General features: G+C 52.6%; 1 protein-coding gene across 1 annotated transcript in view; it reads right to left on the bottom strand.

The window, feature by feature from the left end:
- ITPR1 (inositol 1,4,5-trisphosphate receptor type 1) overlaps positions 1-27,016 on the bottom strand; it is a 332,592-nt gene that overhangs the window by 167,121 nt on the left and 138,455 nt on the right. The window contains exons 5-13 of the mRNA XM_015587167.2: positions 24,698-24,813; positions 17,654-17,740; positions 15,419-15,577; positions 13,541-13,639; positions 12,457-12,540; positions 12,204-12,350; positions 7,779-7,874; positions 6,310-6,354; positions 2,579-2,733 (exon numbers count right to left, since the gene is read on the bottom strand). Coding sequence (XP_015442653.1) covers positions 2,579-2,733; positions 6,310-6,354; positions 7,779-7,874; positions 12,204-12,350; positions 12,457-12,540; positions 13,541-13,639; positions 15,419-15,577; positions 17,654-17,740; positions 24,698-24,813 — 988 coding nt within the window. The remainder of the gene's footprint in view (positions 1-2,578; positions 2,734-6,309; positions 6,355-7,778; positions 7,875-12,203; positions 12,351-12,456; positions 12,541-13,540; positions 13,640-15,418; positions 15,578-17,653; positions 17,741-24,697; positions 24,814-27,016) is intronic.

Raw genomic sequence — 27,016 nt, forward strand, 5'->3', positions numbered from 1 at the left:
TTCTGATGCACAATGTTTTAAATCACATGGCTCTGTTGTTTAGTATCTCTTACAAACTAGAACATTTAGCAAATAGTATAAATATCACTCCTCTGTCTTCTAGAAACCTAAAAAGCTCATTCAGTCACTTCCAGAATAGAGGGCACGACATATGGAAAGTTATTTGAGCTGAAATGCAGTTGGGTTCTACCGACCTGTACCTAACTAGCCAACAAGCAGGCAGTCAACAAGGAAGGAAGCTTTTAAAAGGCAAACTACCCTACTACAAACCTTACTAAAAAATAGTCTCAAAATGGATCATGGACTTTAAGTGTAAAAAGCAGAACTATAAAACTCTGAGAAGAACGCAGCTTTGTGGCCTTGCATTAGGCAATAATTTACTTAAGAAAGAAACCAAAAGCATGAGCGATCAAAGAAAAAATAAACTGGACTCTGACGAAATTAAAAACCTGTGCTTCGAGAGGCAGCGTGAAGAAAGCGAAAAGACCATCCATGAAATGGAAGAATGCATTTGCACCCAGAACAAAAAACACTTAAAATCCACTAACAAAAAGACAAATAACTGATGTTTTTAAATGGGCAAAAATAATGAGAAAAGGTCTGAATAAACATCTCTCCAAAGATGACATACGAATGACCAACAGCCTCAGGAAAAGCTGATCGACATCGTTAGCCGCCAGAGAAATGCAGATCAAAACCACAGTGAGATCTCGCCTCACCTCGATGAGGATGGCTCACAAGGAAACAGAAGGAAAGAGAAGCCATCACAAGTGCAGTGCGGGGGAGAAAGCGGAGGGAACGGAACCTCACGCACGGCGGGCGGGAGCGCGACACGGTGCAGCCATGGGGAAAACAGTCCGGCAGGTCCTTGAAAAGTGAGACTTAGAGTTGCACATGACCCAGCGAATAATTCCACTCCTGGGTACAGACCGGAGAGAAATATAACATTGTTCTGCACAAAAATACACATACGAATGTGCACGGCAGCACTGCCCATCACGGCCAAACGCGGCTCATGCCCCAACCGCCGCCAACTAATAAGTGGATAAATACCATGCGGTACGACCACATCATGGAATGTTATTTGCCGGTGAAACAAAATAAATACTAATACATGTCACAAAAAAATAACGAAGTGAAAGAAGCCAGTCACAACGGACCACGTGTGACGCCATGTGTACGAAACGTCCCGGACAGGCCGATGGACAGAGACGGCAGACTGGTCCCAGGCTGGGGGTCCGCGACAGCGATGGCTACGGGGCTCCTTCTGCGGGGCGAGGGGGTGACACTGTTCTTGAATCGACTATGATCGCTCAGCTCTGCTCATCTATTCAAAAACGCTGACTTAAACACTTTGAATATGTGCAGCAGACGGTATATAAATCACATCTCAGTAAGTCTGCCATTTAAAAAGGCAATCCAATTCAGGATGAACCTGGAGGATGCAAAGCCCGTCTCAAGCTTTCCCCAGATTCTCAAGGGGCTTCCAACCCAGCAGAGCGTAACAAGCCGCGAGCAGTTTACGGAAGGCCTTCCTGCATGGTAAGACTCTCCTCCACGTGGGCACTGCCGGACACTTGTCACGCCGAGGGACAGGAACAGCAGCCAGAACAAGAGAATGTTCCCCTCTAATTCTGACAGCACACAAGCCGCAGGGAAGTTTCACAGCCAGGCTCAGGCCGAGCAGGTACGCGGCAATGACAGACGTGAAGATGAAAACACAAAGTAATAGTCAGAGACGGGGCCTTCGGAAAACCCACGACAGCCAGCGAGAGCCGACCTAACCAAGGCGTGAAGGGTCCGACTGGCCCAGACGACCTATCTGGCTTAAACACCTGAAATCCGGGACTCTGTGATGGGACTGGCTGGCTGGTGAGAAGCTGCTTACACGCCCTGGGCCTCGGCTTCTCTGTAAGAGGGGCCAGGAAGAACAGCCGTCTCGCAGAGGCACGTGTGAAGATGAAATTTCGGGGCACGCGTAGAGCACGCAGCGCTGTGCATGGCACGCAGGCAGCGGTCCATCAACGTCCCCGCTCTCAGTGACACCGCTGACAATGTGGTGAGCAAACCTGTGCTCCTGTCCTGTTTTCACTCTGGTCATTCCCCCCGACCCAGATGCACTCTCATCAGAACTAGGAGTCAAATTTAATACAATAGCCGAAGAAGATTGGTCTGACTTATTGATACTTAAAAGAAAATTTACTTTGCACTCAGTGGATTTCAAGTATTCCGTTTTCTAGAATTTCTTTTTAATTGTTTATGCGATTCACCGGGAGATCTCTCAGCTTTGGGAAGGAGGGAGTAAAGAAAAAACTGGAAGTACTAAGCTGCTTGAGCTTCGGGTTTGGCTTGTTTACCTAAACACAGCACTTCCCATCCAACCACTGAGACTTTGCAATTGATGAGCCGGCCCCGCCCCCCCACAAAAAAGAAAAAACAGACACCATTCCAACGGCAGCCAGAACAGATCCTCTTACCAAACCCTGTATAAAAACGCGGAGAAAGGTGGTGACGATCTGGACCGCCCGCCGCAGGCCCAGGCCTCGCACCCCGCGGATGACCCACGCTGGAACCGTACCTCGGCACAAGGCTGTCACCTCCGCGTAGGGTGGTGGGGTCGAGCTCGAAAATGGAGGAGATGTCGCTGCCCTCGGGCACGGAGACCAGGGAGTACAGCATCTTCTCCTGGGCGTTCCGCAGCCTGCTCCGAGACGCGTCCTGATCGGGGTCCGCCTGAGGAGGAAAAGTCGGCCGTCAAGGACGCCGCGTGCCGGACGCTTCACTCGCCGCCCCCGCTGCGCAGCCCACAGGAGCGGGGAGGACCCTGTGATGCCGGCGGCCGGCAGGAGAGGCGCCGCGGCTGCAGAGCAGGCACGCGAGGGGCTGATCGGCCGTCCGCGCCGAGTGCCGACGCCCTGCCTTCTCGTGTTGCGGTAAAATGTGCTGAAGCAATGAGATCACGATAATCCACGTCCACGGCAATAAAGAACCCCACAGAGCCACGTCCGCCGCAGCCGCTGGGGGCAGGAGCACGTGGCGGAAGCTCGCCCGTGGCTTTGGCTACAGGATGCTGTGTTAACCGATGGGGAAACTGTCTGACGGTCACATGACGCAGCCACTTCCCCGGAGAAAAACGCCAAACAAAGAGAGCTGGACGCGAGCGTTCGGGAGCCGTGACCCTGACGTGGCCGAGGAACATAGCTGGGAAGCCATGCCAGCCCTGGAAGACGACGTTCACGATAAATCGGGGGGGGCGACAGCTGAGGACAACGTGGGGACAAGGGCCTCTCCTGCCACGTCAGAGACTGGCTGCAACGGAGAAGAATCTTCAGTGACGGCCACTGTCCGCTCCCACGGGGAACGCCTCCCCCAGGAACCGTCACGCGGCCCGGCACCGGAGCCCGGGTGCCTGGGAAGCTGTCAGCAGGCGCCCGGAGGCCGCGGCTCTGTGGGCTTAAGGCCTGACGCCCCTGCAGGTGACAACAGCCACCTGCCTCTCCTGGGAAAACCTCGCTTCCTTTGCCCCCTTCCCACATAGGGGATGGAGAAAGGAAACAAACTCTCCCAGGCAAAGAAGAGAGCACGGGGAATTTAATTCCAGGGGCTGAGTTTGAGCGACAGGCCACAGTCTTCTTCATGAGCCCATGCGCAGCCCCAACTTGTCCATTAAAAAAAAAGAACAAACGAAAATGCTTCTTTTATACTCCAAACCTGTGTCTTCCCTCTTGAGGCCACCGCCCCTCACGCCGTGCGCTCCCCACAGACAGATCCGCACTCGTCCCTCCGCGTCCACCAAAGAGTCACCTGGAGCATCCTGGACACCCCCATGAGCTCGGTTCAGGGGAAGGACAGCAGACACAAGTCCTCCTCTGACAGCTGCCACCTGTCAGTGTCCCACACACCACACCCTGCACAAACCCCGCCCGGTTCCGGCTGGCGACACGGGCTCGGCTGCGGCTGGCGGGTAAGCGTCAGGGACCTGCCCGAAGTCCAGAGCAGAGTGAAAACCTCACGGAGCCCCCTGTGCCTGGGGCCGGGGCTGAGCCGGCGTCCTCACCGCCTGGCAGTGTGTGGCCGGCGTTTGCCACTAGTCGGGGGAGAGACACACGTGTGCGAAAGGCCGTCACACAGAGCTGCCCTTGGCATTGAGCCCGTGGCTCCAGGCCCCCTGAGTTTAGAGGGACGAGCACCACGAGGCTGAGGGAGGCCCCAGGCAAAACCCACGGGCGCTGATGCCAGGGTATGGACAACAGGGGACAGAGAGCAGAATGAGGCTTCCTGTCCCGGACCCACACGCCTGGGGCCACGCCGAGGCTGCGTGGCGGGGCTGGGCCTCCCGACGCTGCCCGCAGAGTGGGAAGCCAGACTGCTGGCCCCATGCCGTGGGGACAGCCGCCCATGGACCCCTCCTCTATACAAGGCCACCACCCAGCCGCCGCCAGCCGCCAGAGTAGCCGGAGCAGAGCAGTCAAGATCCGCACCCAGCCTGGTGGCACGCCCGCCACCCCGGCACGGAGAGCGTGACAAAGCCGGAAGATGACTGAACTCCGGGAGCCCCCGAGATGTGGGACACGTCGGGACCCATTCTGCATTCTCGCCTGCCACACGAGGGTCATCGAACCCACCTTCGCTCCCTGTGGCCCAGACGAGCCGGGGTATGTGCCAGCACAGACATGCGAACGACCTTGTGCGACCTACAAAGACGCCGCCTGGGGGGCGCCTACCGCTTAGGGGGCGCCTATCGTGGCCACCTGGTTTGCATATCCTACCTGTTCCTTGTGACAGGCACACCCACCGCTCCCCCAGATGAGGGGACCGAGGCTCGGAGAGGGAGTCGCACGGCTCACAAGCGGGGGTCCTGCCACTTGAACCTGGTCTTTTCCTCACGCACCACAGGCCAGGAGGGTGACCCTGTTGTTCCCAGAGAGCACAGGGTTCCCTGCAAGAGGTCACAGCTCGTCTTCAAAGAACCGCAGAGGGGACACCTACTGTGTCCTCAGACAGCAGTCTGAGTCACCCAAGGCAGTTCTTTCTCTCTGAAGAGAATTGTCTTAGGAAAAATGACACCCCGCCCATCCAAGCCTTCGCGTGCGGACCACAGCGAACGCTCTGCAGAGACGTGCGGAGTCTGCCTCGCACACGGGCGGAAGGGTGGACCGGGTCGGTGTGTTCCAGCCTCCAGTACGTGTGCAACGTAAGCTTTCGAAATGGGCTCCAGAAGGGAGGGCGAGGAGGGCGAAAGGAAGCACAGGGCCCTCGGGTGCTCCCTCGAGAGGCGGGGAAAAGGGTCCCCCTCCCCGCCAGCCAGGAGCTACTGGCGGGGCGCCCCAGCTAGAATCACCCCGTTTCTTCCAGAGCTAGACCAGCATCTCAGCCGAACCCAACCCGAGGCTCAGCGTCACTGTGGAACTCACACTCCCCAGACAGCAGCATTCTGCGGTGCCCGCCTCAGCTCCCTCCGTGAAGGTCAAGTCCCTCCAATTCTTTCAAAATTTTACGGGAAAAGAAAGGAATGCCTCCATGACTACCGGCCATATCCACCACTGAGATGACCACGTGGACACGCAGTGTCAAACGGAGCAGCAACTGTTTAGATTCTTTAAAAATCCTACACCCGAATGACGCACCCCACAAGAGAACGGCCTTACTCACGCCCATCATTTCCATGTAACTCAGCCAGGCGCTCGTCAACCCATAATTGTGGACCCTGAACCCCGAGCGCCTCCATGTTGCATTAATTGGCAATATAGCCTCCAAAGAAAGGTCCAGTTGGCATTAAAACGCCAAACCCCATCATAAGGTCTATTTCCGACTTTGCAGAGAGCAAGAACAGACGGTGAGACGTTGTCTAATCAGGTGTCAGGTGCACCGTGCCTTCTGTGTTAATTCCACAGTCTCAGTGACACTATCCACCTCACACACGCACTCCCTGAAAATCCTGAATGAAGTGTGGATAGAGGTCAACAGCCACAGGTCGTCCATTTGTAAAAGGCCGACTTCTACGGGGCTGTCACCGCCTCCCACCTGGGAGCAGTCGCAGAAATGCTGTGACCTTCTGCAGCTCAGGGCTGGACGCCCCTCAGCTAAGCACACAGAAACAGCACCTTGACTGACAGGCACTTGAACCAATCAGGACACAGGAAACGGGACTGCTCTCAGGGGAAGCCCAGGACGAGGCCTTCTTTTAAGGCAGCCTCAGGCTTCCCTTCCCCAGCAACCAATGACCACGGTGGCAGTTCCTTAGATAGTTCCAGAACATTTGGCCTCACCCTACCAGACGAAGACAAGAAGGCTCCTGTCCATACTTACTGGGGGCTGAAACTCCAGGCACTCTTCCTCAAAGTCAGGGTCTACCTGATGAAAAAGAATCGTTAGGAAATTAAAACATCCACATCGCTTTCTCAAGGACTTGGCCCCGCCTGCAGGAGACGTCAAGGCCTGGGGACATCTTTCAACAGCTACAAACGTGTCCCTTCCCTGTTCACGAAACCAGCATGCCACAACACTGACACAAGTCACACAAGTACAACACACAGAGGACAATCGCCCAGTCGCCGAGAGATGGCTCCCAAGTACAGACGGAGAGACACAGTGAATCACCAGCAAAACAACAGTTAAAAGCCTGAGATCAATGAAAGACCAGTATCCAGCCATCGATAATCCTGCTTATTCTTAGTCATAAATAACAAGTCTATAGCCTCCGGCAAGAGCTACATTCCCCTCAGAACACAGCGGACGAGTCAGCACTCTTCACAGCTGGTTAGCTGGGTCCCTCAGGCCCCGGGCTCCATTCTAAATTTCAACTGTCTTGATCTTTGGTTCTAAAATATTTCAGAATCATCAATCCATACGGGTGTCAGGCACCCCGGGGTTCGGTACCCTGAGATCCAGGCTTCCTCTGGGCCAGCTGCAGGAGCTGTGCTGACACCCACACGTCACCTAGAAAATCTGCACAGTCTCGCCAGTGGCGCCAGACGACAGGGGTGTCGTTTGCCGTACGACTAGAATCTGTTAGGAATATTCATCGTGCGTCTTACAGCAGAGCAGAGGAAAACTCAATATCCATCACACAGTAGGACGGCTCCTTAATTTGATACAAAAATTAGAAGGTAAATTCCTCCTGCCATCACCACTGAGTGAGTCCTGCCTTTCCGCAAACACCGTAACAGACATTTAAGGTAAAGCTAATTTCTTTGGTTTTGGACAGTCCTGCACGTACGAAAGAGAAGACACGTCCATTCCACGAATGCTCTGAGAACCACAGAGCTTCATGAAGTTGCCTAAGCCTTTGTGCGTCTTAACGCTTCTGGCTTTACATACCACGTGTCACAACAGCCGTGTCTCGGTCACTCTTGTTAGGGGCAGGGTTGGAAGGTAAGACATGGGAAGAGCAGGATGCGTGAGCAAAACAGAAAGATTATCCTCAACCCAGATTAGCATTTAAAAAAAAAATCTACTCTCTCAGCAACTTTCAAATACACGGCACAATGTCGTTACGGACAGTCCCCGTGCGGCCCACACATCCCCAGGACGGCGTGAGCTTCTGACGCTCTCCCCACACCCTGGTCGAAGTCCCTGTGCCGTACTGAGAGGCGGTAACCGCCGTTACCTTTTCTTGTCTCTACGCAGGGAAAGGAGGCAGAGGCAACATTAAAGCGGAAGGAAAAGCAAGGTGACTGAGCACGACCCTGAGCCTCTGACTGCCCGACGGTGACAGGTACGGGCGGACGGGGGAGTGCGTCGGCCTCGAACGGGGAAAGCTCCGGACCGCCACTTACCTCTGCTGCTAAGTAATGCCCTGTGGCAAGATGCTTGAAGCGGAAGAGGCTGTTCCAATACCCCGCTCCTCCCCGACACGGGTCGTGTTGGACGACCTGGAAGAGAGGGGACGGTCAACAGGAGGAAGTGTCGCCGCAGCAGGACAGCAGCGAACCTGAGACATCACACAGAGCTCGGCGTTCAGGAGGGATGTTCACGAGCTGAAAAAACACATCAATCTCTGCCACAAACCTATGGCGACTACCGTACGTAATGTCAAAATTTCGACATGGGGAAGCTGTTTCTCCAAAGAAGAGTCTCCCCGTTGATGTAAGATGGTAGTAAAAAAAAATGCCATGGTTTTCGGACTATTAGCCTTAATCATAATGAAGAAGATTCTGAAATTCATCCACAAAAGGCACGTCAAATAAAAAGAAATTTCACGGAAAACCGTCAAAGTATTCCACGCATGGAAGTCACGGGCCGATACACACACAGGCCCGTGCTCTGCAGCTGAAGCTCCCAGAGCCTGGGCCAGCGCACCATACAATAAACGTAGCTCCGACTTCTGGCCACGATGGATTAACTGGCACCAGTGGCTGGTGCCATAAACAGTTGGTCACCGCAGCAAAACAACGAACTTGTCACAGACAACTAGGAAACTGGACAAGTACGTGAAATGACTTGGACGCCGAACGGTGGGCGGTGCCCAGTGCTGGCCTCTGGGCAACCGGAAACGAGGCGGCTCCGTGACTGTTCGGACTTTCTCCTGAAGGTCCTCTCGGGATGGTGGCATTGGGAAGGAGAACCCATGCGCGGACACTGGTCCCACTGAGTTCAGGAGACGTATCGGAATTTAGGGAGACTGAGGTGGCTGAAATATGCGGGAGCAGAACACAGAGTGACCCAGACAGAAAGCCCCAGAAATCTATACGGGGGTGTCCTTGAATCTCTGGCTGGATACCAAGCTGCAGGTGTGTAAGGTGGGACCCCCACGGATAGAACAAGGGGGAGCTGTCACTGCTACGTTCCCCTGGGTGGGACTGGTGCTGGCAAGACAGAGGAGAGAGTCCGTCGCACACCTGGGCGTGCAGTAGAGACGCCAAAAGGGTCACACCTCGGACGCAAGGCCAACCCAGCCCTGAGACAGGCTGCCATGCTGCTGACCTAATGAAGCTGGAAAGCAAGCCTCCAAAGGACCAAATGGACCCACGACTCACTTCACTGTCCGACAAAACAAAACTCAGTAGTCTTTAAAGGCAGGTAACAGGATCCAGACACTCGGCAAGGCAGCAGAGACTGCCAACCTAGAACTCTATATCCAACAAAAACGTCCTTCGCAATGTTCAGTATATAATCATAAAGCGACGGACAGGCAAGAATCGGGAAAATGTGACGCAAAAACCAGCCGAGCTGCCAGACAACATAATGATCCAGCACGTCTGTGTGGGTTGGAGAAGCCAGGACAAATATGTGAGAAATGATGATCCCAAATTTTCCTAATTTTGAGACATACCCACAGAGTCAAGAAACTCAGTGAACTCAAGGTAGGATACACACACACACAGACGCATGCACCATCATAATTAGATCAGTGTAAAGCAGAAACAGAAAAATCTTAAAAGCAGCCCTGAAAAAGAAAAGACACTATATAGGAACAAAGGTAGAAAACCACTGAATTCACATCGGAAGCAATGCATACGAGATGACAACAGATGACACCTTGAGCACAGAAAGAAGGAACTGTCTACCTAGAAGTCTATGTCCGACGAAAATATCCTATGTATATGACGGCCACGTGGAGAAAATGGGGCCTTAACACACCACAGGTGGGAAAATAAACTAACTCAAGTTACCACGTGACCCACAATCCCCTCCCCCAAGAGGCACTGAAAACATATGTCCTTACAAAAATGTGTAAACAAGTGGTCGTAGCAACACTCCTCAGAAGAGCCCAAAAAGTGGAAACAACCCAAATGGCACTGAATAATACATAAAACGTAGTCCAGCCATACAATGAAATCTCGTTTGGCAATAAAAAACAACGTAGTGATACATGAGGCCACCTAGATGAACTTGGGAAAACATCACGCCAGGTGACCGAGTCAGACACAAAGGACCCCTTGGGAAACGGCCAGCGTAGGAAATCCACGTTCATGGAGAGACGAGCGGCTGCTGGGGAGGAGTGGGGAGCAAGGGTGGGGAGCAAGGGTGAGCAGAAACGCGGTGTGACCGCCGCAGGTGACTGTGGCGATGGCTCCACGACTCCAGGTACCTACTAAAAACCACTGAAGTGTACGCCTTGAATTGTGTGGTACGTGACCTGTATCTCCGTGAAGCCGTTGTTTTAAAAAAGAAAAACGTGACTTTGCGCGTTGAACATACAGATGATGTACTTTTGAACTGTATACTTGAAACCTATATAATTTGAACCAATGTCACCCCAATAAATTTAAAATTTAAAAGAAAAAAAATACACACACACACACACACACACACACATATATATAGTGTGGCATCCCATGGAATAACAATAAGAATATAAATACATACGCACATAGATAAAACAAACAGACTGTTTAATCAAGGGCAAAATGAAGACATTCACACACAAACAGAAAGCTGCGTTCTCAGACAGACCGCACGACAGGACGTGGTACGGAAGCTGTTTATGCCAGAGGAAAATGACGCCAGATGGAAATGAACCCACAGAAAGGAGTGAAGAGCGGGCAGGATAACTCCATGGTTCACAGACTCCCCTCGTTTTTACTTGTTTTTAAAATATAAACGACTGTTCAAACGGGGCAAAATAAGTAAAAAGGCACTGTGGAGTTTATAACTTATGTAGCAGTAAAATCATGGCGCTCACCAGGGACCGGAGGGGACAGGACGGGGCCGCTACAAGGTTCTCACGTCGTGTGTGAAAAGATGGGGTGTCTTTTGGACTGGCAATAAGCTGACGATGTATAATGTAAACCCCAGATCTCTAACTCCTACAAATATAAAACACACGCTGTTGTCTCCCTTCCTTTAAAGGGGCACTTAAGTTTCTAAAACCTTCGAGAAAAAAATTAAAATGGAAAAGATTCAATGTTTTCCCAGAATAGCCAGAAAAAAAATTGGCAGGAAACAATCTTTTAGGGAGTAGGAATTAGACAGCTGTTCCTTCTCAGAAGAAAAGAAAAAAAAAAAAAAAGATGCTCTGAGTTAAGTGCCTAACGTTTCAGAAGTCCATACCTCAAACACTCTCCACAAAAAGCTGTCATCTTCAATTCACTTCAATCCGTTTCTGACTGACTGAGTCACGGCGCCTGTGGTGACTAAGTCGGTCACAGTGACTTTGGTAGGGTTCCGACATTTGTAACGTTTCTTTGATTTATGATAGCAGACTGAGGCGGGGTACAGAATTGTTTGTGAAATGGCATCAACTATGCAAAAGGACCCTATAGAATAAACAGCTCAATGGGAGCGTCTCGTTAAATTCACGATAACAGTTCATTCCTACCCTTGTTTTCTCTAGTTTTGATTTCAATTTTTCTCTAGTTCGCATGATTTATTAACTTGAGGAGAGAGAGTCTTTTTTCTTTGGCACCCATATCCAAACCGTACATAAAAAATGGTTCTGAAAGCGATTGTAACTCTGTAGTGGGTACAGTGGGGCATCGATGATCAAGGCAAGTTCAAGACCATGTTCTAGCTCAGAAGAGTTCGTGATGAGCGCGACGGGCAGTGTCTCTACGCAGACGCTAAAAAGCACATGCTATGGAGTGGAAAGGAGGAGGAGGGGAGAGAGAGGGCGGAAATTAAAAACTCTATGCAGACTCCCTTAACATGAAAAACGTAAATGAACGGCAAATAAGCGCATGAAAAGCCACACTGCGAGCCGCAGGGGACACGCAGGTTGAAACCACGGTGCGCTGTCACGCGAGACGCCTGTTCAAAAGGCTAGCGTGAGAAGGAACGACCACGCCAAGAGCTGGCAAGGATGTGGGAGCACGGGGACACTCCGCCCGCCTGGGGGGGACGGTGGCACCAACTTTGGAAAGGGCCGGCAGCACATGCCCAGCTGTCCCACGCGGAGGCACGCAGCCAAGGGAAATCAGGTGCGCAGAGCACGGAGGCTGTGCCTCGTGCCACCTGCACCCTCCGGCCCGGCTGTGCGTCTTTCCAGCCCATCCCCAACGTGCAGGCCCCTCTGCATCTGCTGGGTAGGCACGTGGTAACATGTTGTGACAGATAAACGAGCAAGAGAGAGAAAAACAGAAGGAACGGATGATTCGATGGCCCAGAGGCAGCAGTGTCCGGCCTCAGTTGCTGGTTTGCTTCCAGAGTAGATGTTAAGCCCTCCACGGGCGCACACAGCACCCCCGACACGGTGTCGTGGACTTGCCCCTCTCCGTCATCCCAGGCGGCCAGGTGGGAGTCAGCATCTGCCTCGCCCTTACCTCCACTTCCCACAGGGCTTTGGAGCTGGTGGCCGACGTGGCCGACTGGCGGCCGGTGGTCCTCAGGAAGACGTGCTGCTTCTTCCGGTGCTCGTCGCACGTGAGGAACTTCTCCTGCTCGGCGTGGAACAGCCTCACCACGTCGCCCTGGAAGCCGGCACGCGCGGGAGCGGGGAAGGCGGCGTTAGGGAGGGGGCCGAGCCGCCACGCGACAGGAGGCCCGCGCGCCCGGCCCGTCGGGCCCGCGACTCACCCCCTTCAGTATGTCGTCTTTGTTGTCACTCCACTTCATGAAGAGGACGATTTTCCAGCTCGTGTTGCAGTTGACGGAGTTGACCTGCGAAAGGAATGGGAGGGGTTCCTTCGTGTTCCCCTCGGACGGCGGCGTCTTCCGGCCCCCAAGCCCTGGAGGCCGACGCCCCGAAGGTGCGGGCGCTGCGACTTCTACGGCCGTCCGCGTCGGCCGCAGATCGAGCGCCGTGTGCTGGGCCGACACGGCCACCGCGCCTCCTGACCTTCCCGAAGCACGACCGCCTTTTACTCCGAGTCTCCCGTTCCGCAGCCCGGGAGTAGAGGCGCCGTGAAAACGCGGACGCAAAGCGGGGTGAACGACGAAGGCCAGGAAGTGTCCAGGGCACACACTCTAGATGTGAATGTCACCAACGGGGACACCGAAACCTGCGTGGCGGTGGGCCACGGACCGACATCCACGAGCGCATAGGAACACAGGGACGACCATCATGCCCACTTCAGAGACAGGAGACCTGGCGCGCGGGGTCACGGGGTGACCGTCCTGCAGCCACAGGGCTGGGCGTCGGCAGGTTTGGGATCCGAACCCACGTCTATGATTCCAGAGCTGTGTCCTCAACCATGAGACAGACATTTACGTCACCATCAGGGTGACGTAAATGTCCTTGCGTCCTGTATCTACCAACTGAGAAGCCAAGTAGACGGATGGCCGATAGCCGGACGCCAGCCTGACCGGCTGCCGACGGCCTGCAGTGTGCCCTTCTCAGGAATTAGCTCTTGTTAGAGGTAATTAGAAAAAGGTGCCCCTTTGGCCAGAAAAACTTGGTAAGAGGGGCCCCTCTCCGGCTTAGCGAGTTGGAAAACAATCCCCAGGGACACAAGGCTCAGGGAAGTGAGTCCGGGGCGATGACTAGCCTGCTGCACCGCCTCCTGCGGTAGCCCTGACCTGGCCTCGGCTCCCTTGGGTGCAGAACAGGCGCTCTGCCCACATCGCAGCAGGAGGCGCTATCAGCACCCACGCGCCCCGGCCCCAAGGCCTGCCCCCGCGGCCTCCGCCCACCCTTCAACTGGAGCTCGGCCCCCCTTACCTCGTTGCACCCCGGGTTGTCCACCAGCTGATGGCTGCTGGCATGGAGGGGCTGGCCTGCGTTGACGGGGTTCAGAACAACCTTGTCACCTATGACCACCTGGAACAGAAAAGACCAACAGAGCTTTTCAGCAAACAGGTCAGCTGTTCCGGGGGGCAGGGCGGTGGCTGGGTGTCCTCGGCCGAACCTTTCGTAGTACGTGCCGAGCTGTGACACCCAACGACCCTGCCCGATCCCCAAGAAATGGTGAGGCCAGCACGGGACGCCCCTGCCTGTCCCTTTCCATGTGTTCACAGATGTGGGTCTGTCAGCACCAACTCAGTTGTGGGAGCAGAAGCAGAATACCGTCTGCAGGGAGGTCTTACCTCTGAAAGAATAAAGCCACAGTTCTGTGTGCCCAAAGCGACGACACTCGCACTGTTCGAGTGCAAGCCACACTAAGAAGCACGCTTTCTACCGCGGCCCAGTCATGCATACCTAGGCAGATGTATGTGTATGTGTCTACATGTGTGTATACATGTGTGTGTAATGTGTACACATGTAGACGTCTGTGTTCACCTGAGTCACCCCCAAATTGATACGTATCCCCATTATGTTCAACACAGCCGGACACTTTCTCCTCTATTCTATTCCGCTTTCTAAAATGACAGTCACAAGCCACTAAATCGACCTCGCGGCCCACGAATGGATCGACACCTGTCATTTAAAGAAACACTACCCTACAAGAATAACTCTATGCAAGTCCATCTCACCTTCTCCACCGAGGCACAGCTCAGCGGCTACGATGAAGGGACAGGAAAGCTAAGGAGTTGCTGAAAATGAAATTCAGAGCCAGACACCCTGTCTTTTATGACGGGGGGGAGTCGGGGGGAAGCCGGGGATGGAAATGCTGGCTCCTGAGGTGTACAGTTCATCGATTTTCAGTGCGATGCCTTTGGGGAGTGTGTACAATGAAATTTTCTCTAACTCCAAATGAATATGTTAAGTACCTTGAAAATCCAACACTTTTGGTGGAACCTCAGCTTTCCCGGACTGGTTACTCTATTCTCAGAGGGTCAGTGTTTACTGAACACCAGCTGGTGGTGGGGTACAGTCTCGTGCTGGATGCTTCTGGTGTACCGTGTATAATACACACACAAACACATCAACGAACACGTATTTCAACCACCTGAAGCTTGTAAACTTCAATGGCAATACTGAAAAATGGCAAAGTTTAGTTTGAGGTTTTAAGTCTAGCTGAGCATTTTGACAAGATTTTCTGCTGTTTAAGGCATGTCCTCTTTCATGAAAAACAGCGATTTCAGAGTCTTCGCCAGGTCAGAAATACAGGCAACAGCATTTGAACACTATTAAGAATATGCCCACGTGACGACTGACTGATGCAGCCTGCAAGTATCAGAGCCGCTCCAAGTCACAGCGAAAAGGCTTCCTGTGACTTTATGCCTTAATGACCCCTCAGGACGGGGCCAGCTCTGGACCGGCCGCAGCTGCCGACGACGAGCAAAGCTGACCCCACGGTCCTCTCCCCTCCCCGGCCGTGCCCGACCCCGTCCTCCCCGTCACTGGCTTTATCTCCGAATGACAGAGGCTTTTCTGCTCCACCAACGATCCAGGAGGACGGGGTAAAGTTACCAAGGTAACGGGCCGCTCGAGCCACGGTCCCGGCAGCCCGGAGGGAGAAACGTAGATGCTGGATTTAAGTCCCACTCCTCTCCCGATTTCCCTGCTTCCCAAACACTGGTTACCACGGCGACTGCCCGCTTCTCTGCAGACAGGATAAGCCTCTGGCTCCGACTCTGAAACCCCGCGACGGGACTGTGACACACACGGCGGCCGCGGCCCGGCCCGGGCCGGCCCCCCGGCGTGCGTGGCGCTTACGCTGTCGCCGATGGACCGCAGCTTGTAGAAGGGCTGGATGTAAAACCAGGAGCCCTCGTTGCCGGCCTCGTCCAGCGTCACCCGCATGGCGTTCTTCTCCAGCAGCGCCGGGAGCCTCTTATTCACGGTCAGGTACTTATTGCTCTTCAGATGCAGGAGCTGGAAACGCACCGAGGACAAGGTGAGCGGCGACATGACCCTGCGTCGCTGCCGCCTCGCCCTCCGTCATGGCAGGTACGTGTCGGACGCGCCATGAGTCACGGTGAAATGAGCTCCCGCCCCCGAGCTCGCCGCGAAGCTACAGGGCTGACAAGTGCCCTCGGCAGGGGTGCCTGGGAAAGAGGGAAGAGCAGCGAAGAAGAAATACTTCGTGTCCCCCCAGCACCGCCTTGGAAGGTGGAAGGTGCTCCGGGCAAGGGCGCCTCCGGCCAGGAACAGCTCTGCCCCCGCGCGCAGGGGCCGAGAGCCTGCGGTGCTGAGCCCCACACCGAGCGGGAGCTAGGGAAGGGCCCCGTGCAGCACAAGAAACAGTTCAATTTCACAGCTGGCCCTGCGAGGGGACAGTCGTTTCATTTGGGAGAACATGGCTGCTAGGGATTTCCACCCTGGACTTTAAGCGAAGACGGGAGGGAAGGTGAAAGGCTGCCAACCCTGCGGAGACAGCGAGGCCAGCCTGGGACCCCACTGCCGCCCGCGACGTCCCCCTCTGCGTGTTAACAGATGCAGTTTCTAGAACAGTCCTGGCTGGCCCACAAATCTTCTACCAGGGCTGTTGGGGATAGAGGAGTCACTTGTCTGCCTCGTGAGCCTCTGACGTCCCCGGCCGTGACAGACGAGAAGGCGGGGCCCTCCTGAGCCCTCATTGTGACATCCCTGATGAGTGGCAGGTGAATGGCCCCTGATCCTCCACCCACCTGCCCAGGTGCTGGACTCGGATGGTTTACAAACCCACATTGCCTAGAGGTGGCTCCCCAGATCCGGGCTTGGGAGAAGTAACAGTAAGCGCTATTAGCTGACACGAGTTCAGAGCCAACGCTGTGACAGGTGCCCCCAGTCACCCTAGGAAGCAGATACACCGCTACTGTCCCCATTTGCTGGTGAGCACACCGAGGCGTGGCGAGACCTCAGTCGCAAACCCCGAACCCCATGGGGCGCACTTAAGGGCTCGTGTGCTCAGCCCCTGCGCCCTCTCGTCCTCTGAGTTCCAAGGCCCTGGCCTGGCCCAGTAATAAAGCTGACACTGAACCTGGAGCCCACCTGGGCCTTGTGTCCACTCTCGATTGGACAGAACCGGAAAGGGACAAAATCTTCAAACTTTCTTTTGAAAGCTGCTTTCACTGTGTCAACAGGCCTAAAAGTCTAATAGGAATAACCCTTAAACATAAAAGTTTGCTTTTACCAATTCAGGATTCTCTTCTCCCCTGTTCCTGGTTAGCACTGTCCCCTACTTAGAAGGGACAAATATGGGGAGGAATTCGTTCGGAATCAGTAAAGTTTACACTTGTATTATTGAGTCAGCAAAATCTTTCAAAAAGGAAAATAATGAAGCCAGACAACCAGACAGGTTAGGTCCTCAAAAGTTGGTGACTACTCTGACCCTCTGTGCCTGGGTCGAAACAATCTGGAACCCGGACAAACCGAGAGGCCACACGGGGCTCCGGACTCGCTCACACACCGTCTCCCGCAAGGACGGACCCTGGCGGGTTTCGTGAGCGAACCGCACGGCCCTGTCCCCCGGCTGGCGTTTTACTCCATGTCAAACTGAAAGGCACAAGGGACAAACACATGAACCTCTCCACCCACGAGCCCACACGAGACCCAGCAGCGAACACTCGACCCGAAGCTACAGAATGTCTCCCATCGCCTCTGGTGACCGGTTCTTGAACCAAGAGATCTGGGTGACAGAGAAGCCGATTTCCACCAGATACGATAAGCGAGTTAAACGCGGCGGTGGCGGCGGCCAGGCTCCTTCTCATGTGGGAAGCTTCCCACTTAGATAGGGACGGATCTTAAATTATCAGCTGCGGGGGACAGAAGTGGATTCTCACACCGAGAGAGGACCACCTGGAAAGCCCGAGAGCCACCCACATGGGAAGGAACACTCGACCTTGCGGAAGAGACCCTGTCCCCCACGGAGTCTCGCTGGAAAGCCGGCCGAACCGGCGTTGAGTGTGTCTTTTCGGTTTTGTGCTCCGGGCTGCTCCAGTTCCAGAGACAAGAGCAGCCTTGACCTACCTGGATCACGTTGCCGTACTGGATGACGGTCCCCAGCAACTTCCTGTTTTCCGTCTCGTTCTGCTTCTTCTCCAAGTCTGCAGCATGCTGTGCGTGGAGAAAGGAGGTTGGTCAGACAGAGGAAACTCCGGGTTCTATTTCCCTGCAGTGAAGCGAAGCCAGTGTCACCAGGCCGTGCGAGAGCCACAGGAATCAGCAAATACCTGAGTGCCCCCGAGGCCCAGTGCAACACGCAGAGGACCGAGGATCCAAGCCACTCTGCTGTCGCTTTCTTGGCCTTTCTGGCTTTTTTGAAAAGGTTTTTTTTTTTTTCCTTTAAGGAATTAATGAGCATTCTGGCGTTAGCTTAGCTTACATCAAAAGCTTACGTATTTTAAAGAAAATAGGGTAGGGGTGAAAGGGAATTTGCATAATCCTTTTCAGATTTATGAAAGTCTTTTTTTTTAAAGCTTTGAAAAAAAAAAGAAAAAAAAGCTTTGGAGTTCAAATGAAACTGAATCGAAAGGCTGTTTTTGGGTGGTGCCTGGTTTTGCAACCTGAACTGTGTTGCTGAGCAGGAGTGAGCCCCAATTTCCTCTTTTGTAAAACGGAGATGAAAACAGTACCTGTTCCCTGTGAGAATCACAGGCGCAGGGCCCCGTCGCTGTGGCAATGAGGTATTATCACTGCCGGATGGGAATTATCATTTATTTAATTTTCACAGTACTCCCTTGAATGGAAGATTATCTCAATTTTAAAAAGCAACAGACTCAGATGAAAAAGTTTGGTCAATGCTGCATAGGTGGTGGGATGATGGGGACAAAGGGGGTTTATTATAATATCTTCTCTCCTTCTGTGTATATTTGAAATTTTGCCGAATAATGTCTTTTTTTAAGTCACACACCTATGAAGTAGCGGAGACCATCCTTAAACTCACATGTAGGTTAACTCCAGATTCACACAGTTGCAAATGAGAATGGGAGGTATTATGATGACCAATGTGGCAGGTTGGGAAAATGATGAAGCTGCATAGCCTACCAGGGCCGCCAACCTGAACAACCATTTTTCTTTTCTTTTTTAAATTAAAAAAAAAAAATTTAATTAATTTTTTTATGGTGACACTGGTTAACAAAATCCAATAAGTTTCAGCTGTACCCTTGAACAGTGAGGCATATATATATTTGCAGTGTGTTCACCTCCCATAGTTAGATTTCTTCCTGTCACCGCGTATTTGAACCCCCTTTACCCTGTTTGCCTCCCCCACCCTCTACCCTAGTCTATTGTCCATGTCCATGAGCCCTGTTTGTCCTGTTCATTTGCTGCTTTTAGGTTTATATCCCACAGATAAGCGGTATCATGGGATTTTTAACTTTTCTGTCTGGCTTATTTCGCTTAGCAGGATTATCTCAAGGTCCATCTACGTTGTCGCAAATGGCAGTATTTCATCTCTCCTCGTGACTGATATATGATATATTCTATCATATATATGGACCACGGCTTCTTATTCAATCATCTATCACAGGGCACTCCGGTTGCTTCCATGCCCTGGCCACCGTGAATGATGCTGCTGTGAACATCAGTGTGCACATCTCTTTTCGGATATGGGTTTTCGAGCTGAGCGGCCATTCTTCGTCCGTCTCCCCATGCGACTCTGAAAGCACTGGCAGCTTGTGGTCACGAGGCTCGCGGGGTGCTGGCTTCATCCCGGGCCCCGGCTCCTCACTGGAGCAGAAACAGAACAGCAGAGAAGACACGCAGCTCTGATCCGATGGGCCACGAAAGCCTGATGACCACTTGTACTTTGGAACAGCTTCCTGCATGCTCGTCCTTGAGGCGAGATGCTACTAGGTGTGGGTCAGCGGGCCTCCTTCCCAGGTCACCTGTCTGCAGTCGCTCAGGACCCTTCCGGACTTGCTCCCGGCTCCGCCACAGGCTGGCTTTTTCAGCTTGGCCGGGTCGCTGAACCTCAAGCCTCACTCAGTGTTCTCAACCACAAAATGGGGAAGTGCAACCTCTTAGGGCTATTGCAAAGATCAGAGAAAACACGTGCCGGACGTACGAGAAGCATTCAGTAAAGTTTAACCATTATTATACACGAGTCTCTAAAACGAAGAAATGCTCTCAGGACGAAAAGTTAAAAAGCTGGACTAAAGTGGCTGGGTGAAGACACTTTCAGCTCCTTCAAATTCAGCATCTGCTCTACCTCTGCCTGGAATAGAGGTATTGTTAGGAAGGCAGACCATCGGAGAAAATGAGCTCAGGACGCAATCCTAAGCCACGAAGAGGCCACGCTGCAGGAGGCGGAGGGTGCGTTGGAGGAGGCCACCGCGGGTCTGCCGCATCCGCGCCCGGTGGGAGGCTACCGCTCTCTTGTGGAATCGCTTACTAGTCTGTGACTCTCAGCTACAAAACGGTGAAGTCCACTGGGCTCAAGACACATGCAGAAGTAACACCAGGGTGGACCTTGGCAATCCCCAGCATCCAGGCACGGTCCCCTCTCCATAAACACCCGCCCTTACCTGCCTCCCAGCTCCGCCCGTTTCCAAGCCTGTGCCTCGCCCCGTCCAGAGACCCCTCTCTCCAGCACCCTGCAGTAGTGCTCCAACCAAGGCCTCGGACTGAAATCCAGCAGAAGAAAGGGCGATACTTTGTAGACAGCCAGCTGTCCTGCTGAGCAGTTCTCGGCTAATATAGAAATTCCAGGAAAACCATGTAGAAGGGGGGTAAAAATCAATAGATTCAGTGAAATAAAACAACGTTTTCCAACACACCAGTAAAATTTTTTTCTGTGCTCAAAACATCACACTGAAAGAATTCACGGCAAGGAATCATGAAGTAGCGTTTCTCACACTTAAATGACATCGGGGCCCTTGTTTCAGGGAGAAAAGTCCCGCGGACCTTCCTCTTACTCTCGAGAATTGCCAGTGGCCTGAGTGTAAGTCAAGTTAATCTAAAACATTAAGTTCCTACCTAGCTTAGACTAAGTACAAAAGTGGCAACTCTGTAACAGTATCTAAAAAAAAGCCAAATTAGTTATGGAGAAGCCATATACTCTGTATAGAAGACTAAGTAAACCTAGCAGCATTTGTCCAAAAACATAGAAGTAAAAATTAGAACAAAAAATACAACAAAATTGGAGGAAAAATCTCCACGAACTTCTAATATCAAACACATCTGAAACTGTCACAAGGTTCAATAATGACCAAGCCTCCACATAACTTCTGAATGACCGTTCAATGCACTGAGCTTACAAATCATTCTAAGAATTCACTTTTCCCACGAGCTCTCTTTGTTTAAGGAGAAAACTATCCAAATCATCTCACCTTCTATTAGTGCAAACACTATATGTACGTTCATTTGAGTTCACACATCAATCCTTAGATAACTCCCTCCAGAAAAACCAAATTTGGGTTTTTATCTCCAGTTTCATTGAGATATAACTGACATACGGCACTGTCCAACCCGGCCGTTAAACAGAAACGTCCATCCTGATTTTCAGGTTTAACAGGTGAGACTAAAGGTAGACGAGAAGGGAATAAGGTCTGACGTATACCTGGGCCCACCGATCGAAGCTGCGTCCGCCCCTGAAAAGGACAGGATGTGGGGTGTGAAGCCCCGTAAGCACTGAGAGGCTCACACTCTAAGACCGCCGACCAGTATGATTTCCTCGAAGGTGATCTGGCAGCAGCCGCCAAGACGTTTTCGGTGAGTGTAACTTTGACGTAGCAATCCCATTTCTAGGAGATTCTCCTAAGGAGATAATCGGTCACGTGTACAAGGCCATGACACGTTTTTCAGAATGGTAAAAACTGTCAGGCTCTTGCACACTGCCCCCCGCCACCGGGGCCGGCTGATTAAAGTCACAGGACGTGTATATCTGTCCACTCTTCCCCTGGCACAGTGGCTGGAGGGCTGTTTTTTAATTTCTACGGAGGAAATCGCGCTCTGCGCTGTGGTCGCGACCAGTCACAGACGTCACCGTGCTCCCTAAGCAACATCGAGGCCAACCCCATCCTAGTCACCTGTTATCGTATTTCGGAAACAGAGAAGCCACTATTAAATTGCTACAGAAAGGTCACTGGAACGATGGGGAAAGGTTATTCACCTAAGGTCGACGAGCTCTAAATCACACGGGATACCGAAGTGAAGCTTCTGAAACCAAGCAATGCCGGACCCAGGCTTCGGAAGGCAGCAGAGACTCACTCTAGCAGAGGGAACAGACGCACGCAGTAACCAGCCACTAGATGGCACTCTCCTTCAGAGCAGCGTTTATATGTCACGCATCCTAGTCAAGAGGAAGTCAAGTGGTCTAGGCGACGAATTCCTTAAATGGCATTAATTTAAAATAATCTGACCTTTGACTGGGGTCCTGCACAGGAATTGACAAAAATAAAAATGAAAACCCACTGGGGACTGGCCATCCGCCCCCAAGGCAAGCAGCTGCCTGAAATACCACATTTTAATGACAGCATTAAAGCATGTCGATAACTTTCAGACACTAGAGGAAAAAGGTCCAAATGAACAGGAAAATCAGAATCACAGAGATGCAATACCCAAGACCCGAAGTCGCTCTGGCCATCTACATCAGAATAAGGGACTGCCCGAAAACAAGAATATTTTTTAAATCACAAACTGCGTAAAAAAAAAAAAAAAAGAGAGTTGCCTTTTAATTTTTTTGATAAGAGTTCGAAGTTCTTGGACACCTTTAGGGCCGCCTCTTTCGACCGTGCAGCTTCGTCACGGCTCACTCGGGGAAGGAGCAACGAGAACAGCGGATGAAACATAACGCACGCGGCCGCTGGCAATCGGGCGGCGAAGGAACGCCACCCGACCCGAGCCATTCCTGTGCTGCTGTCCACTGTGTGTTTTAAGTTTTAATTCAATTAAAAAACTGAGGTACTATACGTCAGCATGGATTTTCAGCTTCTCCTGGCAGCAGTCTGTGGCCCACCTGCCCACGCAGCAGCGGCGGGGGCTGGAACGGCCCCTTCCGGGGCATGTAGGCACATCCCACGCAGCAGCCCGGCCCGCCAAAAAATTCCTGCTGGCTTCCCGCTTGGCCGAGAGGAATCTGAATGAACAACCCCTGCTGTAAAAACATAGCGGGAGGAAGGGTTTGAGATCCTCTAATAAGATCTCCTCGAACAGAAAGATTTTCAGGCCAGAAAAGGAAAGGCAGGACTACAGACGGCTCCTGCCACCAAGGTGGCCTCGCAGGCACAGGCGCTACATAGCCCCGCCCCCCACTCCCCATCACCAAGAGGCCCGCAGGCCGGAGCAGCCTGCACTGGCCACTCCGCTATGTTCACTATGTTCACAGGCTCCCAGCACAGACTTCAGGGTGATTCCAATCGTCACAGTGACCGGCAGAGGAGGAGGCACTGCTGATTCACAGGGGACAGGAGCCAGGGATGGCCGACGCCCTGACCGAGGACGGAACACCGCTGCCCTGTACGTCTTCTGTCCGCTTGGACACGCGCGTGGGCTGAGAAGCTGTCCACGGGTTCCGAGCCGAAGCCCTCACCCCCCCATGACACAGCAACATACGGCACAGTCTTGCAGGTGCAGCTCACACTGCTACTGACACATTTTCCGAAAGTGCACGTGCTGCTTAACAACCGGTGTACTGCTGACCATTCTGGAGAAACACGTTAGAGAAACAGGCTTTTGGGTCCCCTGTTCCATAACCCTGCATCGGTCACAGCCTTCGCGGCCCCGTCTGCGGGGCTGGCACAAACAGGTCCCAGCACGCGGTTCCTGTGCCCTCCACGGTGCTCACGCCTGAGCGGCAACTTAGCCAAGAACACAGCTATAGAATGTATTACTTCTGTTTCTCCTTGATAAGTCGTTTTCTCAACTGTGGTGTCTCGAGAGGTTTCATTATTTGTGAATGTTATTTCCTGTTTGTGCAGCTGCGTAGCAGTTGCTATTACGAGGCAGCACTGGGCTTGCTGAGCTCGAGAGCGTCTGCCCCGAAACCATTAAAATAATGAAGCGATTCCTGACGTCGTCAAAGCAGCCTCTTTGTCTCCATTGTTTCTTCCTCCCTTATCCCGACTCCCACAGATGCCTCCTCCTCCGGGCGTACTCAGCACGTCCTCTTCCTCCAGGAAGCCCTCCCTGACCACCATATCGCCCACCCTTACTCACACAGATGGATCTGTGTGCCCCTTCCAGGTGCTCCCACCACCTTGGTGATTAACCCTGCAACAGCACTTGCCACACTGGCTTGTCACCACCTCTTGACTCTTCGTTATTGGCCACCAAGCTCCCAGAAGGTTAAGAAACTGACGGTGGCCACGTTGCCTAGCACAGTGCTCACTCAGCAAGTATTTCCTGAGCCCCTACTATGTGCCAGACACTATTAAATGGCATTGGGATACAGTGGGGAACAAGACAGACACTGCCCCTCACCTGACGGAGCTGTCATCCTAACACAAGGGCAGGCTGTGCTCAGTGCTGAGGAAGCGGTAAACGGCCTGTGACGGAAGAGGCAGACCGTCGTGTGGATAAGGCGGTCGAGAAAGGCCTCGCTGAGATGGCACGTGACCAGAGACACAAAGGAGGCGACAGTCTTGGCTTACGAGGAGCCAGGAGAAGACTGTTCGAACGTTCTGCAGTTTTTTGTGGTGCTCAAAAAATGAGATGAAATGCGGTAAAGCCAGCGCGGCTGGTGCGGGGTGAGCGCAGCTCAGAACCCCCAGTGGGGAAAGCTGCGCTCGGCAGGCGCGGAGTCCGCACTGCGTTTCAAGTGCCATGGGAGTGACAGCTCATGCGTCCTCACACCGGACAATGAGCTCACTGAGGGGAGGAACCAGGTCTCTTCACCGCGCCTGGAGCTCCTGAGTGCTGACTATGACCCGCCTCTCCTTGGGGACAGCTCCCTTTCATCCTTCATTAAAGGACATAAGGGAGCTGGCGCCCAGAGTGGGAGGGCTGCAGAACGGATCGTCCCCACCCAGCACTCCCGGACGCGCACCGGGGGCTGCCCGCAAGCCCTTGGCACGGGCCCCCCACCCAGCACACCCGGACGTGCACCGGTGGCTGCCCACGAGCGGTACTCACGTGCAGTTTGTTGAGCAGCACCGCATCTGTCGTGCTGTTGGCCCCCGGCTTAGCGGCTTTCCAGAACTGCTTCTGGGCAGAGTAGCGGTTCATGGGACATAGCTTGAAGAGGCAGTCTAGGAGTGAAGACAACAGAACACGTTGCTGAGAAAGGATATACACAAAACCTAGGAGAAACGTTCCGCTGTGACTCACACAGGGCGTTATCCGTCATGGGTGACTGTAAATGACAAGGCACAAGGTCCTGTGCCAACCTACCCTTTGACCGTTCATCCTCACCACCACAGTGTGAGGTTGCAGATGACAACGCTTCTAGAAAGTAAGTCAACTGTCACACAGCCGGTTAGTGGCAGGGCTGGGACTCAGAGTCCAAACGCAGGGTCCTTACTGCTGCCCACAGACGTCTCCCTGCCTTTCTGATGGACAGATGTGGGGACAAACACGGCGGCTGTGCAACGATACACACGAGCATTTTCCTATGGAAATCCAATCGCACTGAAAAACTACCACAGAAGTCGGGTGGACCTCCTAGGGCGGTGGTCTGAGGGTGGTACACAGGACCATGCTCCAGGAGCCGGAGGAAAACGTCTGGACTTGCCCTGAGACAGCCAGGCCCTCGTCCCCGAGTCTCAGCGCATCGTGACATCCTACCCTTCAGGTACGCCTGGGCTCTCGTGACTTTCCACCCTGTCCTACGGAGAACTGCCCCTTGCAAAGAGGACTAGTGGCCTCAAAAGATTACTGCAGAGAAATCCAAACATCAAAGGTAGGGGTAACGCAAAGCCAGGAAACGAGAAGAAGGCAGCATCGACCTGACCCTTCTTGTAAACTCCCCGTCAGCGCTGTAAGGTAAGAATAACGACGATCTAATCGGATCTGGAAAAAGTCACCCAGATGTTAGAAATAGTAAAGAAAGCCACTTAAAATATTGTCCCCAATGATGAAATTTATCCCAAAGCTCCTGTTTGCCTTAAAGTATTGATAATATGATCATCGTGAATGACAAGACAGTGCATTATTTTTAATCTTAATCTGTTTCATTAACATCTCTTTTCCTGCTTGCTTTTATAATGTTGATCATATGTTAGTGTACTGACACACGTATGTAACTTTTAAATACATACACGCTCACACACAGACACACATACATACATAGTTTAGGGGTATATTTGTCAAATTTTTTAATACGGATATGACATCAAAAAACTTTAGAAAAACTGCCCCAGAAAACTACTACTAAAAAATTGATATTGGGATATAGTGGTGAAATGTTTACATTTTGACATATTAGGTTTTCAAATGGTAAATGTCCAGAGAGTAAAATTAATAAACTTGGAATGAATAGCCAGATTGAAAAAAATTATACTATGAAAATAGATCAGAACGAGCTTTAAGGAAAGTTCATCTGCTAACCGGACGCTTATTTTTATCCGTTCATTAAAAGATTCCCTTAAAAAACCTTGAACGAGCAAACATCTAGTTACTGTCTTAGCCACATAACTGTCTCCGAGTGATACAGTTTCACCTGCTGTGGAGCTCGCAGACACGAGGCCGTTCCTCTGAATCAGATGCCCTTGCTTCTAGCCAGGGATACATTTTTACCAGGCACGGTACTGCACAAACACTCAGCCTTGCTCAGGAAAACAGTAAAGACCTGCTTCACTGTGGACTAAAAGGCGCCTTCCCCATCTATGACATCCGTCTTCACTAAACATCCACCTCGTCGCAAGCGGCCCTAAGGTAAACGCAAGACCAGCGACATCCGTCTTGATGAGCGCACACGAGGCGCAGCCTCAGTCTCTGGAGAACAGAGGGCAGCAGGGAAGGGCAGGCCTGCTCTGCCCACCTCTTACGAAATCCACAGGTCACGTCGCCGACCATGGCAGTGGGGAGCTAACGTCACCACTGAGAGACAAGGTTCCCCCCAGTGTTGACCGATGTGAACTCTTCATCACCCCACGAACAGTCACACACCACCACGGGACTCCGGCCAGTGCTGAGTGTCCTCGCGATGACGCAGGGCAGAGGGTGGCATCTGGTCTGGGCGAAGGAGACCCTGTCGCTAATCACATGACTCTGACCCAGCATTCAATGTGTTTAAGTCGTCGTGTTAATATCTGACACAGGGCTCACTTTACGGACCAGGTGGGACTAATAATTTCAGATTTCGTCAATAACGAGACATAAAAATGGTCTACTTTCTTCCTCCAACGCCCTTTCCGTGATCACAGCTAGAGGGCACGCATTCCAGAACCTCGCTGGATTGGAGCTCGCGTGGAGCAGGGTCAGGCCAGACGCCATGGAAAAGACTCTCAACAG

Source organism: Pteropus alecto, unplaced genomic scaffold (genome assembly GCF_000325575.1).
Source record: "Pteropus alecto unplaced genomic scaffold, ASM32557v1 scaffold53, whole genome shotgun sequence".
NCBI lineage: Eukaryota > Metazoa > Chordata > Mammalia > Chiroptera > Pteropodidae > Pteropus > Pteropus alecto.